The sequence below is a fragment of the Thamnophis elegans genome, chromosome Z (genome assembly GCF_009769535.1).
Source record: "Thamnophis elegans isolate rThaEle1 chromosome Z, rThaEle1.pri, whole genome shotgun sequence".
Lineage (NCBI taxonomy): Eukaryota > Metazoa > Chordata > Lepidosauria > Squamata > Colubridae > Thamnophis > Thamnophis elegans.
In genome coordinates this window covers 112,956,761-112,972,009 of record NC_045558.1, presented here as the reverse complement: position 1 = coordinate 112,972,009, position 15,249 = coordinate 112,956,761, and the positions used below count along the sequence as shown (strand labels likewise).

Here is a 15,249-nt window from a genome sequence, read left to right as displayed (position 1 = left end):
TGTCTATAAATTCAATGGTGAAAAAGGTAAAGTTGTATATACTTTTAGGCAAGACAAACCAATGCACAGGTATGGCATAGGTGACACTTGGCTCGATAGTAGTAACTGAGAGAGATCTTAGAGTCCTAGTGGACAACTACTTAAATATGAGCCAACAGTGTGTTGTAGCTGCCAAAAAAACCAACATACGGTAGCTCTAGGCTACATAAACAGAGGGATAGAATCAAGATCAAGTGAAGTGTTAGTACCACTTTATAAAGTCTTGTTAAGGCCACACTTGGAATAACACATGCAGTTTTGGTTGCCACGATGTAAAAAAGGTGTTGAGACTCTAGAAAGTGCAGAGAAGAGCAAGAAAGATGATTAGGGAACTAGATGTTAAAACATGTAAAGAACGAATACTGGAATTGGATATGTCTAGTTTAATGAAAAGAGGGGCTAGTGTTGACATGATAGCAGTGTTCCAATATCTCAGAGGCTGCCACAAAAAAGAGGGAGTCAATCTAGTCTCCAAAGTACCTGAAAGCAGGAGAAGAAACAATGGATGGAAACTAATCAAGAAGTGAAGCAACGAACAACTAAGAAGAAATTTTCTGACTGAACGATTAATCAGTGGAACAACCTACCTCCAGAAGTTGTGAATGTTCCAACACTGGAAGTTTTAAAGAAGAGATTGGACAACGATTTGTCTGAAATGGTATAGTGTTTCCTGCCTGAGCAAGGGGTTGGACTAGAAGACCTCCAAAGTCCCTTCCAACTACACTACACTACACTACACCACACCAAATAAATATTCATGTTAGGAAAAATAAAATGTGCAGTCTGAAATAACTTTTTTTCTAAGGCTTGTCTTTTTCTTCTATCTTTTAAGGTTTTTTTTGGGGGGGGGGAGGCTGTATTCAGGTATTGTCTCGGGGTAAAAATTTGAGGATTTCAAAGGAGCAATATTGTGAGCAGGCTGAAGACATGCTTGGCAAAATTGATGCTGCAACCGTTCCCCATTTACAACATGGCTGGTTGTAACATATGGCTGTTTATATTTAGCAGAATATACTTTCCTACTATCCTTGCTTACTTTTGTTCTTTTTCTAGACCAGCCTCTTCCCCCACCCCACCATTGAGCAAACAGCTGCATGCCACATTTATGAGGACAATCTGAGGTCTAAAAACATTTCTGGAAATAGCACTGAGAAGTGAGGGTGACAGCAGCCTATTTGCAGAATGTTTGTTTCCTATTCTTCTAATTAAAGCATTATAAATGTAAACAAAGGGTGACATTTTCAGCTATATGTGTGGCGTGAGTCTGAGTTAACACTGTTCCTCCCCACCCAGCAAATTTACTGGGTTATCATAATTCCGATACAGTATTCAATATGAAAGAACTTATTGTAATACATCTATGCAATGGGAATAATAAAACTTTGATGCTCAGGTTGTTGTGGAATAAGGATAATCCAAAATAATTTGTTATATTTTATAATTAACAAAATAAAAGCTTCATATAACAGCAAAGGCTTTTCCACATCTCATTCTATCTCTCTAACTCTTCTTGCTAGCAAGGGATGTTAAAGAATCAACTGAATCCAATCCAATCAGAATAGAAGCTGAACGGGACTTTGGAAGTCTTCTAGTCCAGCCCCCTGCTCAAGCAGGACACCTTCTACCATTTCAGAGAAGTGACTTTCCAGTCTCTTCTTAAAAGCTCCAGTGACATAGCACCCACAACCTCTGATTGCAAGTCGTTCAACTAGTTAAATTTTTTCACTGTTAAGAAGTTTCTCCTTAATTCTAGTTTGCTTCTCTCCTTGATTAGTTTCCATCCATTGTTTCTTGTTCTGCCCTCTGATGCTTTGGAAAGTAGGTTGACCCCCACTTCCTCTTAGTGACAACCTCTTAAAATCTGAAATACTGCTATCATGTACCCCCTAGGCCTTATTTTCTCTAGAGTAGCCAAACTCAAATCCTGCAGCCATTCTTCATATGTTTTAGTCTCCAGGCCTTTAATAGTCCTGTTGCTTTTCTTCTTCACACTTTTTCCAAAGTTTCAGCATGTTTTTGTAATATGGTAACAAAAATGGGATGTAGTATTCCAGGTGTGGCCTTACTAATGCTTTATAAAGTGGCATTAATATGTTAATACTAATACATTACTTTGATTCTGTGCCTCTGTTTATGCAACCAAGGATTGTATTAGCTTTTTGGATGCTGCAGCACACTGCTGGCTCATAATTTGGTGGCTTCATTTATTTGCCATGGGAGCATAAGCTCAGTTTACAGTTAAACTTAAGACTTATTGCACTAACATGCTTGCCTCTGCTCATGTTTTGAAATATACTGAATGTTTTGCCCAAATAAATACTATCAGCTTTGGGTACCGTGGAAAAGAGGATTTTTCCAGCACATTAAGCGCTATAGTTTGGAAATCAGTTTGTATCAAAGGGACAAGGTTATTTTTAAGTATGTGCAAAGTGTATCGAATAAGGGCAGGCTAACTTTTCTGAATGTATCAACTAAATGTTGATTCCTTGAACTTTTTATATATATAAAAATAAAAATCGCCGCCTCAAATGGGTTGGGGGCGGAAAATAAACGAAAAGGGCCGCCTCCCCGCTCTCCAAGCATGCGCATTAGTGAAAGCAGTATCAGGCAAGAAAGTGGCGGAAGGATACGCGACGCCGCTGCGATGAGGCATGGAGGCTAGAGGGATATATATACGGAGGCTCCACCCCGCTGTGACTCATTCTGCTCTTGTCACAAATTTAGGATTCAAGATTTAGAGCGCCGGCGAGGCACGCGAAATCGAGGACATGGCTTTCTAGGGCTGCGTGGATCCCGGAGGAAAACGAGCGTGTGTTGCAGGCTGCAACAGAATCGGCAACATGGAGTAAGTAATGCGTTGGGATGCTGTCTTTTCCCATTCATCTTCTCCCGACTACCACTCTACGGAAAGGGGGGGGGGGTCCCTTACGATGGGAGAAGGACCCAGGGGTGCGGTGGGCTTGGGGATAACTAGGGTCGTGTATAAGGTGCCTAAAGTCCCTGTCCTACTGTCCCCATTTATTTGTACCCATTTCTTGTGTTCTTATTCATGTTTATTCTTATTCCTGTTATATTGTACATGAGCCACAAACTAAATAAAATAAATAAAACTGAAGGAAAAGTAATGAAGCGGGGGTGACGCGTTCAAGGATGTTGGGATTTTCCAAATGTCTAAATAGATGTAGAGTAGCAGTCCTAGTTTCCTCTCTTCCCTACCCCCCCTCCGTTTCCTAGCATGCTAAAACCTGTTTGTCTGCCCGCCCCTCTTTCCATCGGGGAGTAGAGTAAGACTTTCTGCTCTCCAGGGAAGAAAGCAGATGCGGCTTGCGTAACCCCACTGAGAAAAGCCGGGCGGCGAGCGGAGCCTTTGTGTGACCGCAGCTCTGTCACTGCTCCTTCCCCTGTTTCCCGCAAACATGCATGTCTGCACCTGCACCTGCCCTCGAGGTGGTCTTCAGAGGTCTTGGATCAAACTTCCAAAAAACTTATGCTGGCTGAGGATTATGGGAGTTGAAGTCCAACGGTGGGGGGAGGTTCCAACTGTTAGCAAAAGAGGAATTTGTACTATGGTGCTTCTACTGCGAGAAAAGTTCATTGTCCCTATTGCATGTTCTCCTTGGTATTTTGAAGAGCCGAACACCCCCCTTAATTTTCATCAATTTGGCTAACACTCTTGCAGGGCCAAGTTGTAATTATATAATTACTAGTTGTAATTAACCTACCACATATCGTCCTTGACTTACAACTATTCATTTAGTGATTGTTCACTTACAGTGGCACTGAAAAAAGTGACTTATGAGTCTCACACTTATGATCGCTGCAGCATCTCCAAGGTCATATGATCAAATGTCTGGCACCTGGTGTATATTTATGATGGTTGCAATGTCCTGAGGTCCTGTGATTCACACCTATGACCTTCCCAGCTGACCTCTAGCAAAAGCCTGTCCCTTAACGACCATGTAATTCACTTAATTGCAATGTTTCACTTCACTGTGGCAAAAAGATCATAAAATGGGATGTGATTCTTAACAACTGCCTTGCTTAGCAACAGAAATTCTGGGCCCAATTGTGGTTGTAAATCAAGGACTACCTGTATAGGGTATGGTCCCAGCCTAGTTATGTATCCATTATTGGCCTGCCAGCAGAGGCTTGATCTACAAATATTTTCACGGAAGTTGATTGTACCACTGAACAAAGTGCTAAGATTTTTACTACAGGTAAAACAAATTCTAGTCTGTTCAAAAATAGAAAGAAATCTTGGCTAATGATTTCATTGAGAAAATAAGATTCATTTCTATTGTTTTCCAGGTCCCCTTTGGCCACCACCACTACCACCATTATCCTTGCCTGCAGGAGCAGAGCCACATCTTGCCTGCTGCGTACAAATCCTGCACTGAACCTGAGTGATCACCAATACAATGTCTCTGCTGGCAGCACTGACCCTGGACCTGGACATGACCATGATCCCAGCTAGCGCCATGTCTTGCAGGCCGGAGCTGCTCAAGCACCGGCTGCCCCATGCCGGTCACAGTGAGCTGCTACCCGGACCTGTGGATCAGGGCTTTGCCCTCGGCATGGAGCGGCCAGTGCTAACAGGTGACCAGTTTGAGTGATAGCAGAACAAACTTTAGGATTTGAGAACATTTACATATATAAGAAACAAGGAATATCCACTTTAGGGACATAAGATTACTACTAGTTTGCCAGCTATTTTAATACAATTGAGTGCTAACATTCTGAAAGGCTCCTCTTAGCGTTGGGATGATAGTAAAGACAAAGAAAAATCCATTTAGGTATCTGAGTCTAATCTGCATAGTCAGTTGTCATCTTTTTTTCAATCTGGAACCAAGGGCAAAGGTAAGCATTCAGATGATCGGGAAAGAATTAGCATCTTCTTGAATCTTTTTTTAATCTAAGGAAGATATAAATTTTTGAAGCACAAATTTGATAGTTAAGCAAGGAAAGGGTAGGGCTTTTAATAGTCTTTCAATATTCCTTCCCTTAGTTTCTTTCCCCATCATCACCACTACTTTGGCTTTTGTTTACCCATATTATAATTTGGTTGTTCCTGTACTAATTCAGATAACCTATTTCTCTAAAATATTCCATACATAACTGCAACAAGCTTTATTCTGAAACACATGTTTACTTTCTAGCTTGTCTTGTTAAGTTGTGGCTTTGTCCCATTTTGCTTTTGCTACACCATAGGCGATGGCTTCTCAGACTGGATGACGGAACGCACAGACCTGGCCACGCTCCTGAGTGTGTCAGGGGAGTCCTCGCCAATCTCACTGCCCTCTCCTCCTGCTCCAGACCTGGAGGCCATGGCCTCCCTGCTCAAAAAAGAATTGGAGCAGATGGAGGATTATTTCTTGGAGGAAACTCTCTCACCTGATCAGGTAGCACCCAGCACCCCTCCCTCTGATGGGAATTTTCACTTTCCTTTTGGTGATGGCTTCCATTCACTGGACCACCACCACAGTACACCTGCACCCTTGCAAACCTTGGATTCAAGTTGCTTAGAATTGTTGGAGCTCTATGGTGGGGAAATGCCTGCTGAGCTCCCCCTGCAGGGCAATGAAATATGTGCCTCAGTTCAGCAATCACTTGTGCTAACGCCTAAAGGGGATCGACGCCAGAAGAAGAGAGATCAGAACAAGACGGCAGCCCTGCGGTACCGTCAGCGTAAACGAGCTGAACATGAAGCATTGGGGGATGAGTGCCAGGCCTTGGAGGCACGCAATCGCGAGCTGCGAGAGAAAGCAGAATCTATTGAAAGAGAGATCCAGTATGTCAAAGACCTGCTCATTGAAGTGTACAAGGCACGCAGTCAGCGCTTGCGAACCTCCCCCTAGAAGCCCTCTATCCTCATGAAAGGAAAAGTTTGAGGGGAGGCTATGGAACAGCGTATGTAGGCGAGAACAGAACAAGCATGTTAGATATTTAGTTTGGGAAATGTTGGCACATTAGCTTGCATTATCCTTTGGGGTAGGATAGTAATGCAAAACAGGCAGAGTTATAGAGATAAGGAATGGTGGAGGAAGGAGAATGAATTTAGTTTGAAAGAAATTGGTACTGCTGTGGTAGGAAAGAGCTAAGATTAGCCAGTTTGTTGCCATTACCGGGATTATCAGGGAAGGCTGTATTGGGATGGTGTCCTTTTCCCCCACCCCTCCTCTCAACCTGGACAATAGTCCTGAAGCTGTGTATTAGCTTTTTGTTTTGTATGTACTTTATCGAATTTAAGCTACCTGTACCTAACTATGCACTAATAAACACATATTAAACACTTGCTCTGAGTCAAGACTTATAGATGTCCCAGAAAGATGTATTACAACATAAACAGGAGTTTTAAAATATCAAGGTTGGCTTATACACTTTCACCAACTTAAATTTCATATCTGATCACAGAAAATTTCATTCAGCTGGGATACAAACCACTCAGAAACAAAAAGCTGTAATCAGTGTTGCCATTTTATTCTCTACCCCAAACTTAATACAAATCACTTATGTTCAGTACTATGACTTCATGCCAAAAAAACCCTTCAATTAGATAAACTTTATTATTAATAGAAAACATCATCTTTTTCCAGTGACAGTTGATTTTGGATCTGCTGCTGCTTCCGATAAAGTTCAGCCACCTGTATTAAAAGAAAGGCAGCTGAGTATTTGTACATGAGAATTGTAGGATGGTCTCTTGGGGAAACTTTTATTATACTAATTTAACATTTCTTTTCCAACATATAAAAGCAGTTTTTGCAATTCTCAAAATAATCTGAGCATCCCTCTCTTCTTTGTAGCTATGAGAGCAGCCTGAAATGACCTTTTCAGGAGTTTGGGTCATGTTAGTATACATGAGGCATCTATTTTACCATGAACCCCACCGCATTCCAATCACTTCATTTAGAAAATTGAGCAATGTGGGTAATTTGAAGCTCAATCCAAAAGGATAGAAATGTCCACACCCACGCATACCTTGTAGCAAAGCTTTTATTAAAAAAATATGCAGTCCTAGGCTACAAAAATTGCTTAATATGTCTTGTCATGATTACAGGTAATAATGTAAAAGGATATGGATCCAATTTTGCATATACTGCAAATAATTCTTTACTGATTCATTTCCTCTTTATATATAGATATTTTGCCATCTTTACCTCAGCACTGCTAGTCGCCTCCTCTGGTTTCTTATCATCTCGGATGCGCAGGAATCTGGGAAAACGTAAGGAGATGCCCTTTTCTTCATCCACCTGCAAGGAATAATAAATTATCCTTGAAGTTTCATAAAAGCTACTTTCTTAAGGCCTCCTTTGAAGTACTGTTTTCTGGGCAAAAAAGAGAAATGGTTAATTGCTAGTTCTCTTCCCAGTAATGTCTTTTGCTAGCAAAGATGACTTTGGATCTTAATTTGAATCCATCCACAAGACTGCTGGGGGCAACTTTGCTCTCTCTCTCTCACATATACACACACAAAACTACACATATCATGCATCTGGGAAACATCAGAGGAGGACCACACATCAAAAATTAGTTTCCAGTTATCAACTCTGCAGGTGTAGAAACTATTATTATGAACAATCATTTATATACTGAAGCAACCCTATTCAAATATAAAAGCTTATGTTAAGGCAATGGCTATAATAGTTAATATTTATTGTTTCAACTTTGCTTGCTTATCTGAGGCATAGACTATGATGATGTTATAATATTAAATTAACGTGTAATAGCAGAGAAGTGAGATGATTACGTGAGTTCAAAAATATACTTATAGATCATTTTCAAGGCTTGCATGCTCCTACTATATGATTTGTTAGGAGTAAAACCAGCACTACCAGAATGACTCTTCACTGGTTTCTGAAACAATGAGATCTGAAGTTTCTTAGAAAGGCTCTGGGGTTATGAGTTGTGTGAAGGGCTTAGAATCCACCAGATCTTATCAAATCCTTGGACATGCCTCTAGCATTAATAAAGTTACATTAGGTTAAGAGCATATTCTAAATTTATTTCCCCATTACAGGTGGTCCTTGATTAATGACCATTCATTAGTTGTGATAGAACTAAGTTGTGATAGAACTAAACAAGTGGCACTTATGATTTGTCACGGATGTTCTGGCAATTGCAGTATCTCCAATTGTGATCCCAATCTGCATGCTTGGCACCAACTTGCGATTATGATGCTGGCAATGTACTACAGTCACATGATCACCATTTGTGACCTACAAGGAAAGTCAATAGAGAAACTGGCAGGAGGTTGCAAATCGCAAATACATAACTTCGCTTAATGAGGGTGTGGGATTTGCTTAATGATTTCAATCAGAAAGTGCTGGAATGGCCATTGCTAAGTGACATGGTCACATGATGTCACGTTTTATGACTGCCCCACTTAATGCCCAGTCCCCATTGTTAAACATTATTTAGTAGTATTGTTTTATATTTTTCTGTACCTAGTCATTCTGTTGCTGACACAGCATTTCAAAATGTAGTATTTCAAGCTGAACATCAAAAACATAATTATGGTATTTTTAAACATTCAAATGATTAAATAAAATTTAAACTTTTGAGATTACAGCCAGGTCACTCACAGTATAGTTCTGCATTTCCTTCCAGTATAGATTACTGAACAGTTGTTACTTAATATGTGTGTGTGTGTGTGTGTGTGTGTATTACAAGTTAAATGTTTATACCTTATATACTTCTATACAAAACTAAAATAAACTGTTCCAGTGACTAGGGCCTATGCAAGAGCCTAATTAAAAAACCTAAATAATACATGCATGGCATAAAAATAAAATCCTTATACCTATTAAACAGTAACAGTCATTTCTAATCTTAAAATGTCATTTTAACAGCTGAAGATGTAGTTTTACACATTTGCCTAAGAAAATGAGTTGAAATTGCTACAGAATGCTAAAGTAATACTGCCAGAACCGTGATCTCAAAATATTTCCTAAGCAGTGACAGCCAATCAACAGTTTATTCACTATTTGGTAAGTACAAATTACATGTAGTCCTTGCTATACACATATGAATCCCTTCCAAGGTCTCACCCATCACTCACCAAACCCGATGCTGCTCTGTGAATGGGAGAAATGGATAAATCAGCACACTTCACTTCCCAGACATGCTGGGATTCCAACCAGTGATCAGGTTCAGCTGTTCCACCCCAACGATAGTATTGTCGTGGCTGTGAAATCACGCAATCCTGTAATGCAGAGACTAGAGTGAGTACTAAGAATTTGTGATTCTTTTAAAAATTGGAAATATTCTACTTCACATTTAAAATGTACTTTTTGACACTTTTGATAGCATTCAGAACTTGAAATATAGCCCAAATCGAATCATTCAGAGCAATTGGTGCACTAGCAATATTGTATAATACTGAGTTCAATGGATAGGTCGGTCATCTTAGACATGTGAATCAGAGAATAAATCAGGAGTAATTGCCCCATCAAATCAAAAGAGTCTGCTTTTTCTTCTTTAGTTCTTCTTAAGAATTTAAACATTAAAAAATGAAGGAATAAAAGATATCAGTAAACCATATTCAAATGAACAGATAAAAGTTCCTACCTTGAGTGAGTTATGGAGTTTCTCTAAGTCCTCATCAGAGAATCCAGTGCCAATCTGAGAAGGGATAAAGTATACTGACAATTAGATACAAATAACCAAATGTCTACCATTAATATTTTAAGGGACAAGGTGAAATGGAAAATATAAAAGCTACCAATTTTACAGATCAGATACTATTTATTGTCAATTTCTTTTGTAGTATTGGTAGCCCCCCCCCCCCAAGATAAACTGTCATTATGGCAATCTTGTTTTATAGATTCTAATTAGAACAGGCAGAGCCATTTTGGTCTAGTGGTTAAAAACACTAGGCTAGAAACTAGGACATCATGTCTTCTAATCTCCCCTTAGCCACAAAGCCAGCTGAGTAATTTTGACTCTTGCTCAGCCCTAGGAAAGCAGGCAGTAGCAAATCACTTTTGAAAACATAGAATCGTAGACTTGGAAGGATCTTGGAAGTCTTCCATTATAGCTCCCATAACCACCCTCCATGCAGGAACTTTCAGTCTACTCTGGACAAATGACTGTTCAATTCTTTTCCCTGAAAACCTCCAGTGACTGCTCACTATATGTTGCCAAGGAAACTGCCAAGACTTGTCCATGTGGTTTCCAGGAATCAAGACTGACTCAAACACAATCCTCTTCCCTCCATCAAAATTAAAGTCAGGACACTTGATGCTATTCAATAGGAAAAAAATATAACTTGTAAATCAATGATCAAAATGTCCTAAAAGTGGTATTGTAAACATTCTTACCTTGCAGATGCTCTGGAATTCTTCACTTTCCTCATCATAACATGCAAGAAGGAAACCTCCATATGTGCCTGCCCGTTTGCCCTTGCCCAAGTAGGCACCAATCACCACCAGGTCAAGGGTGTCACCAACACCTTCCAGATAATCTTTTTTAAGCTGGTATGGGAAACATAATAAATAATGGGGTAAGTCATCTGCTGCGCAGGATCTAGACCGATATCTATCTAGACAGATTGTTCTGGTTCTGGAAGGATATATCAAGTAGGAAAGAATAATTTGGAATATAACTTTTATTATTTGCATTCCTTATTCCTGACCATTCTGGCTTCTTTTATTCAAACACAGAAACAAATAAAATACCATCCATCCTTGAACAATAGTATGGGCAATTTGAAGAAACGGGGCAATTCTGCCACAAGTCTGCACAGCTAAGCAATTGCATTACATACTATTTAGAGCTGATCAAGCATTTAGTTCTTACCTTCAGCCAATTGTGTGACCTCTTTGCAATTTCATATGTAGCATCCACTTCCAGTGTTTTTATCATTAACCCTTCACATGAGTCTGAGGAAGGCAAACCATTTTATTATCTTCTACAGCATGTTTTTATTCAGTTTTGCTATTTAAAAGCTTAAAAGTGAAATAAATGATTCACTTGTTATTCTCACAGTTGTACTGATCCTAGGTTATCCATCTCTGAAGAGGGATGGTTCAAAAATGTAAAAAATAAATAAATAAAAAATAAATTAATCCACTGAGGTACAAAATTAAGTAAGATGGTAAACTTCATTCTTCTAAATGTTAAGACTCTGCAATATCTGCTTTCATTTGATGCTCAACGGAAGGTTGAGTTTTATAAACAAAGATACTAAAAGAAACTTGTGTATGAGCTACACAATACCTTTGACAGAGCGTTCCAGGAATTCTGCTATCTCATCAACATTACTAGTATCCATGGAGGTGGCAAAAAGGAACTGGCCTTCAACTTCACTGAAAGAATTATGCAGTAAGGTCCGACGCTGCGACAGAGGCTTCTGGACTAATGACTAAAATACAGATAATTTCACATTTAAGAAAAAGTCACAGAGCAGAGACTTCAAAAGAGTTTAAAAAAAGGTAACTACAAAAACAATTAGAGACACAGAAAAAATAAGAAGCAAGATTACTATAAAGTATCAAGCATTCATTTTTAGCAAAAAAAATTTTTTGTTATACTTACCATTCCATTAAGGTACAGCATGTCAAATGCATATATACAAACTTGCACTCGGATATCTGCAGCATCCACATCCTAGAGAACAATGGCACCGTAAAGGGATAGGGCGGTTAGATATTTATACCACAGAATATTAATTAAAACATTTCTGGTTTAATTTTATTGCTGACTTTTACATATCCTTAACTAATAGCTGCCAGAAGAAAAATATTTTTCCCTATATGAGATGTCTTATTTTGAAGAATTAGATATTTTTCACCTCTCCTCCCATCATTCAAAAAGTAATCCATTTCCACAATCCATGCAGTTGTGATATGCCCTAAAGCAGGGGTGTCAAACTCAATTTCATTGAGGGCCGCATCAAGATTGTGGTTGACTTTGGGGGGGGGGGGGCGGAGTGGGCATGGCCAGTTCCCACTGCTACTTTGCTTGTTCTCCTTGGCCAGGTTGCTCATTGTGTGTGCAGGAGGCCCACTCTATCTTCTTATGAAAAGACCTTTGTAAGAGAGCTTTGTAACCAAAGCATCCTTAATGATAGGATGGGAGACCACCAAGAGCGATCAGGAGGGGACAAGATGATGACAAAAGGCAGCAGGGCTGCTGATGGCCAAGTGCTAAGGCAGGATTTACTTTCAATGTCTCTCATTATAAACTTCCTTCCCTCCTTTTTCCTTCCCTCTTCATTCTTTCCTTCTTTTTCTTTCTTTGCTCTCTTCCCCTCTTTCCTGGTCATGTTTTCCGTCCTGGAAATAGCTGTTTGCTACACACAAGGAGGGGATACTTTCATAAGAGCTCACAATTCAAGAATACCAATGTGCACACAAGGTATCTCAGGGTGGAGAAGGCCATGGGTGCCTAGTGATAGAACATGCCCTCAAAGCCTCCCGACCCACTAAGATACCTCATGCTTCTCCCTCCCTTCCTGCCACAATGATTCACATACCTTGCAAACATCTGTCTCCTCCCTTTGCTTCTGTTTGTTTGTCTTTGCTTTGAGAAAGGGAGAGGAGAGTTGGCTGGGAAATGCTTTTTGTGCTGAGAATGGATGCTCCTGGGTGCTATAATATAGCACAGATTCAGGTACCCATCCTCTTTTGCAAAGTCAGGGACCCAGAAACGTTCATTCTCGGCGTGTAAAGTGTTTGCCGGTCTCTTACTCCTCCCTTCCCCACAACTACTTTACACTTAACAAGACCCCACAGAGCACGCCTGCATGCAAATGGAGAGAGAGAGAGAGAGAGAGAGAGAGAGAGAGAGAGGGAGGGAGGGAGGGAGGGAGGGACCGAGACATCCAATTTTGTGTGTGTGTATGGGAGAGAGAGCGATCCATACAGGGCACCTAAGCTGCTGGCAATGGCATGGGTGACAGGTGCCACCTGAGCAGTGAAGCGGAATGATGGTGGTGTACGAAGCAAGGTGAGTGGGTGGGTGCACTTCAGTGCCTTGCTGGTGGAGCGCTCAGATAAGCTGGTGCAGGGAGTTGCTTCGTGCTTCCATCCCCCCCAGCCTTGCTTTGTGGCTGTCACACCAGTGCATTGCTCAGCTTCTTGCTAGGTTATGGCGGTGAGGAGAAATGGTGAAAAACGAAGTGAGGCAGGGGTTGGAGGAAGAAATCAAGGGGTTCAGAGCTCCCCCATCTACCCTGTCCAGCCTTACCTGAGGGCTCTTCAGCCAGGCAAAATCCTCTCTCCACCCAGGGCAGCCACATCCCTTCACTAACCTTTCTAGCTTCTTTCGCTGCTGCCGTATGCAGACCAACTAAAGTAGCCTGTGGGACTACAGTAAAAATAATAGTTCACATCTTCCAACTTATCACGGAAAAAAAAATCTCGCAAGATTGAAAGGTCTGAACTATTTTTCTTTATACTAGTCCCAGACTACTTTAGTTGCTGGGCACGTGGCGATGGAGAATTGGGCCTGTGTGCATGCACACCCACCGGGATGGTGTTGGCTGGGCCGAAGTAATACGGGCCAGACCCTTAACAGTTTCCAGGATGGCCATGCGGGCCCGATTTGGCATCATCGTGGGCTGGATACGGCGTACTGCTTTTGAGTTTGACACCCCTGCCCTAAAGAAAGGACTGTAGCAGGGACAGTGATTGACACATTCTAGAATCATCCAGCATGTTTTACCTTGCGTTTGCGGGTGGTCAATATTTGGAATGGAAGAATCTGTTTTGAAACAGGGTCCCAGGCCACTACCTCTGCATCCAAAATGCATGATTTCACAGTGCTGTTTTTCACCTGCACAAGAATATAATTTTAACTCAACTGAATTTCTGCATGCTGCAAGTTCTCAATCTAGTACAATTTTTTAAAGCATTCCTCCCACTGACTACTGAAATTGCTCTTGTGCCAGCAAAATCATCTCCATGTTGTTCCCTTCTGTGATATTTTTAACAATCGTACCTTGGGAACACGGCTGACAATATCAGGGTACTTTGTTGTGTTGTTCTCTTGGCTTCGGCTATAAATATGTACTTCTCCATTCTCTAGAATGTGGATCTGCATGGAAAGGAAGAGTTAATGAACTACAAATGGAAAGGAGGAGAATAGGAATTCTCTTCTTCGTTCACAACAAACATTGTTACCTGTTCCCGTTCCCCATCATATTTATATTCACAAGTGAAGGCTGCTTCTTCAAAGCGTTTTAATACCTCCCCAATTCCTTTGATTGGATGAGCCAGCATGGGCTTCAGGGGGATACCTGTTGGAGAAAATACACATAGCTTGGATTTGCAATAACTGTTAAATTCTGACTCAATGCATAGTAAAATCCAAGGGGGCAGGTGAGAGCAAATGAGCAAACATACACGGATTATATAGAAGAAATTGATTACAGTACATTGTAGAATACTTATTTTTTATTACATCCTTTTATTGACAATCTGTACTTTAAAAGGCAAATGCAATCATAAGGAATAGAACCTGGTTCGTTTTTAAGATGAAAATGCATGGTTTTTGAAAACCTAAAACAAACACCCAGAACTGTATATATAAATTGCAAAGCATATAAAATTTTGGAGAGAAAGTGCTAGTTCTGTTTAAGGGATAGATTCTCAGTTTATCAAGTGCCCTACTCCCACTAAGATAGTTTAAAAATACCTGGCGTGATTTTGCAGTACTGAGGCAAGCTCTCCACACCATGTTCCAAAAGGACAGGTACTATTATGTCATAATTTGGTAGTTCGCTGAAAACAAAGAAATTAAAATGACAGAGATCTGTGACTAGATCTTGGCTAGCTAAAATATATAAATTCCCTAATCCAAAGTTTGTAGTGGCTTTTGATTGTTCAGTTCAATCAGAAGTGATTCAAGCTAATATTTCTTTAATATTTTGTAAGGCTCCATCACTTTTTTCCCCCTGGCACTTTCCTGCCTTTTCCAAAAGTTCTAGAAAGCTCAGTGAGAGAACATAAGCTATTACAGGGGGGTAGGTATACAGTATTCCAGCTATGTCAGGCTTAAACAACTGGGTCCACACATGAAAAGTTCATGTCGATTACTTTATTATGTTCTACTTATATCAGTAAAAGAATCTCCCAGAGTGTTTGCCTTCCTTTAGGAACACAGCTAAGGCATCATGGAATTTAGGAGGGGTTATGCTTAAGTCTTTTGCGGCTGCATAAAGATACAAGGCTAGTTCTACTTTTGATCTCCCCTCTTGCCTGGCTGGGTATT

General features: G+C 40.4%; 2 protein-coding genes across 9 annotated transcripts in view; one reads left to right on the top strand and one right to left on the bottom strand.

Annotated features, from left to right (window-relative positions):
* Positions 1-2,733: 2,733 nt before the first annotated feature.
* On the top strand, positions 2,734-6,331 carry ATF5 (activating transcription factor 5). Its single transcript, XM_032235288.1, has 3 exons — positions 2,734-2,884; positions 4,348-4,635; positions 5,248-6,331. The coding sequence occupies exons 2-3, from the start codon at positions 4,458-4,460 to the stop codon at positions 5,892-5,894; spliced, it is 825 nt and encodes a 274-aa protein (XP_032091179.1). The 5' UTR covers positions 2,734-2,884; positions 4,348-4,457; the 3' UTR covers positions 5,895-6,331.
* A 164-nt stretch (positions 6,332-6,495) lies between these two features.
* Positions 6,496-15,249, bottom strand: part of LIG1 (DNA ligase 1) — a 30,077-nt gene continuing 21,323 nt past the window's right edge. For all 8 annotated transcript variants that reach the window (XM_032235269.1, XM_032235273.1, XM_032235267.1 and 5 more), the window contains exons 16-27: positions 14,674-14,759; positions 14,160-14,275; positions 13,978-14,073; positions 13,702-13,812; positions 11,572-11,643; positions 11,254-11,398; positions 10,834-10,916; positions 10,356-10,508; positions 9,604-9,657; positions 9,095-9,238; positions 7,194-7,286; positions 6,496-6,680 (exon numbers count right to left, since the gene is read on the bottom strand). In XM_032235269.1, the coding sequence (XP_032091160.1) occupies positions 6,606-6,680; positions 7,194-7,286; positions 9,095-9,238; positions 9,604-9,657; positions 10,356-10,508; positions 10,834-10,916; positions 11,254-11,398; positions 11,572-11,643; positions 13,702-13,812; positions 13,978-14,073; positions 14,160-14,275; positions 14,674-14,759 (1,228 nt within the window). In that variant the 3' untranslated portion in view covers positions 6,496-6,605. The remainder of the gene's footprint in view (positions 6,681-7,193; positions 7,287-9,094; positions 9,239-9,603; positions 9,658-10,355; positions 10,509-10,833; positions 10,917-11,253; positions 11,399-11,571; positions 11,644-13,701; positions 13,813-13,977; positions 14,074-14,159; positions 14,276-14,673; positions 14,760-15,249) is intronic.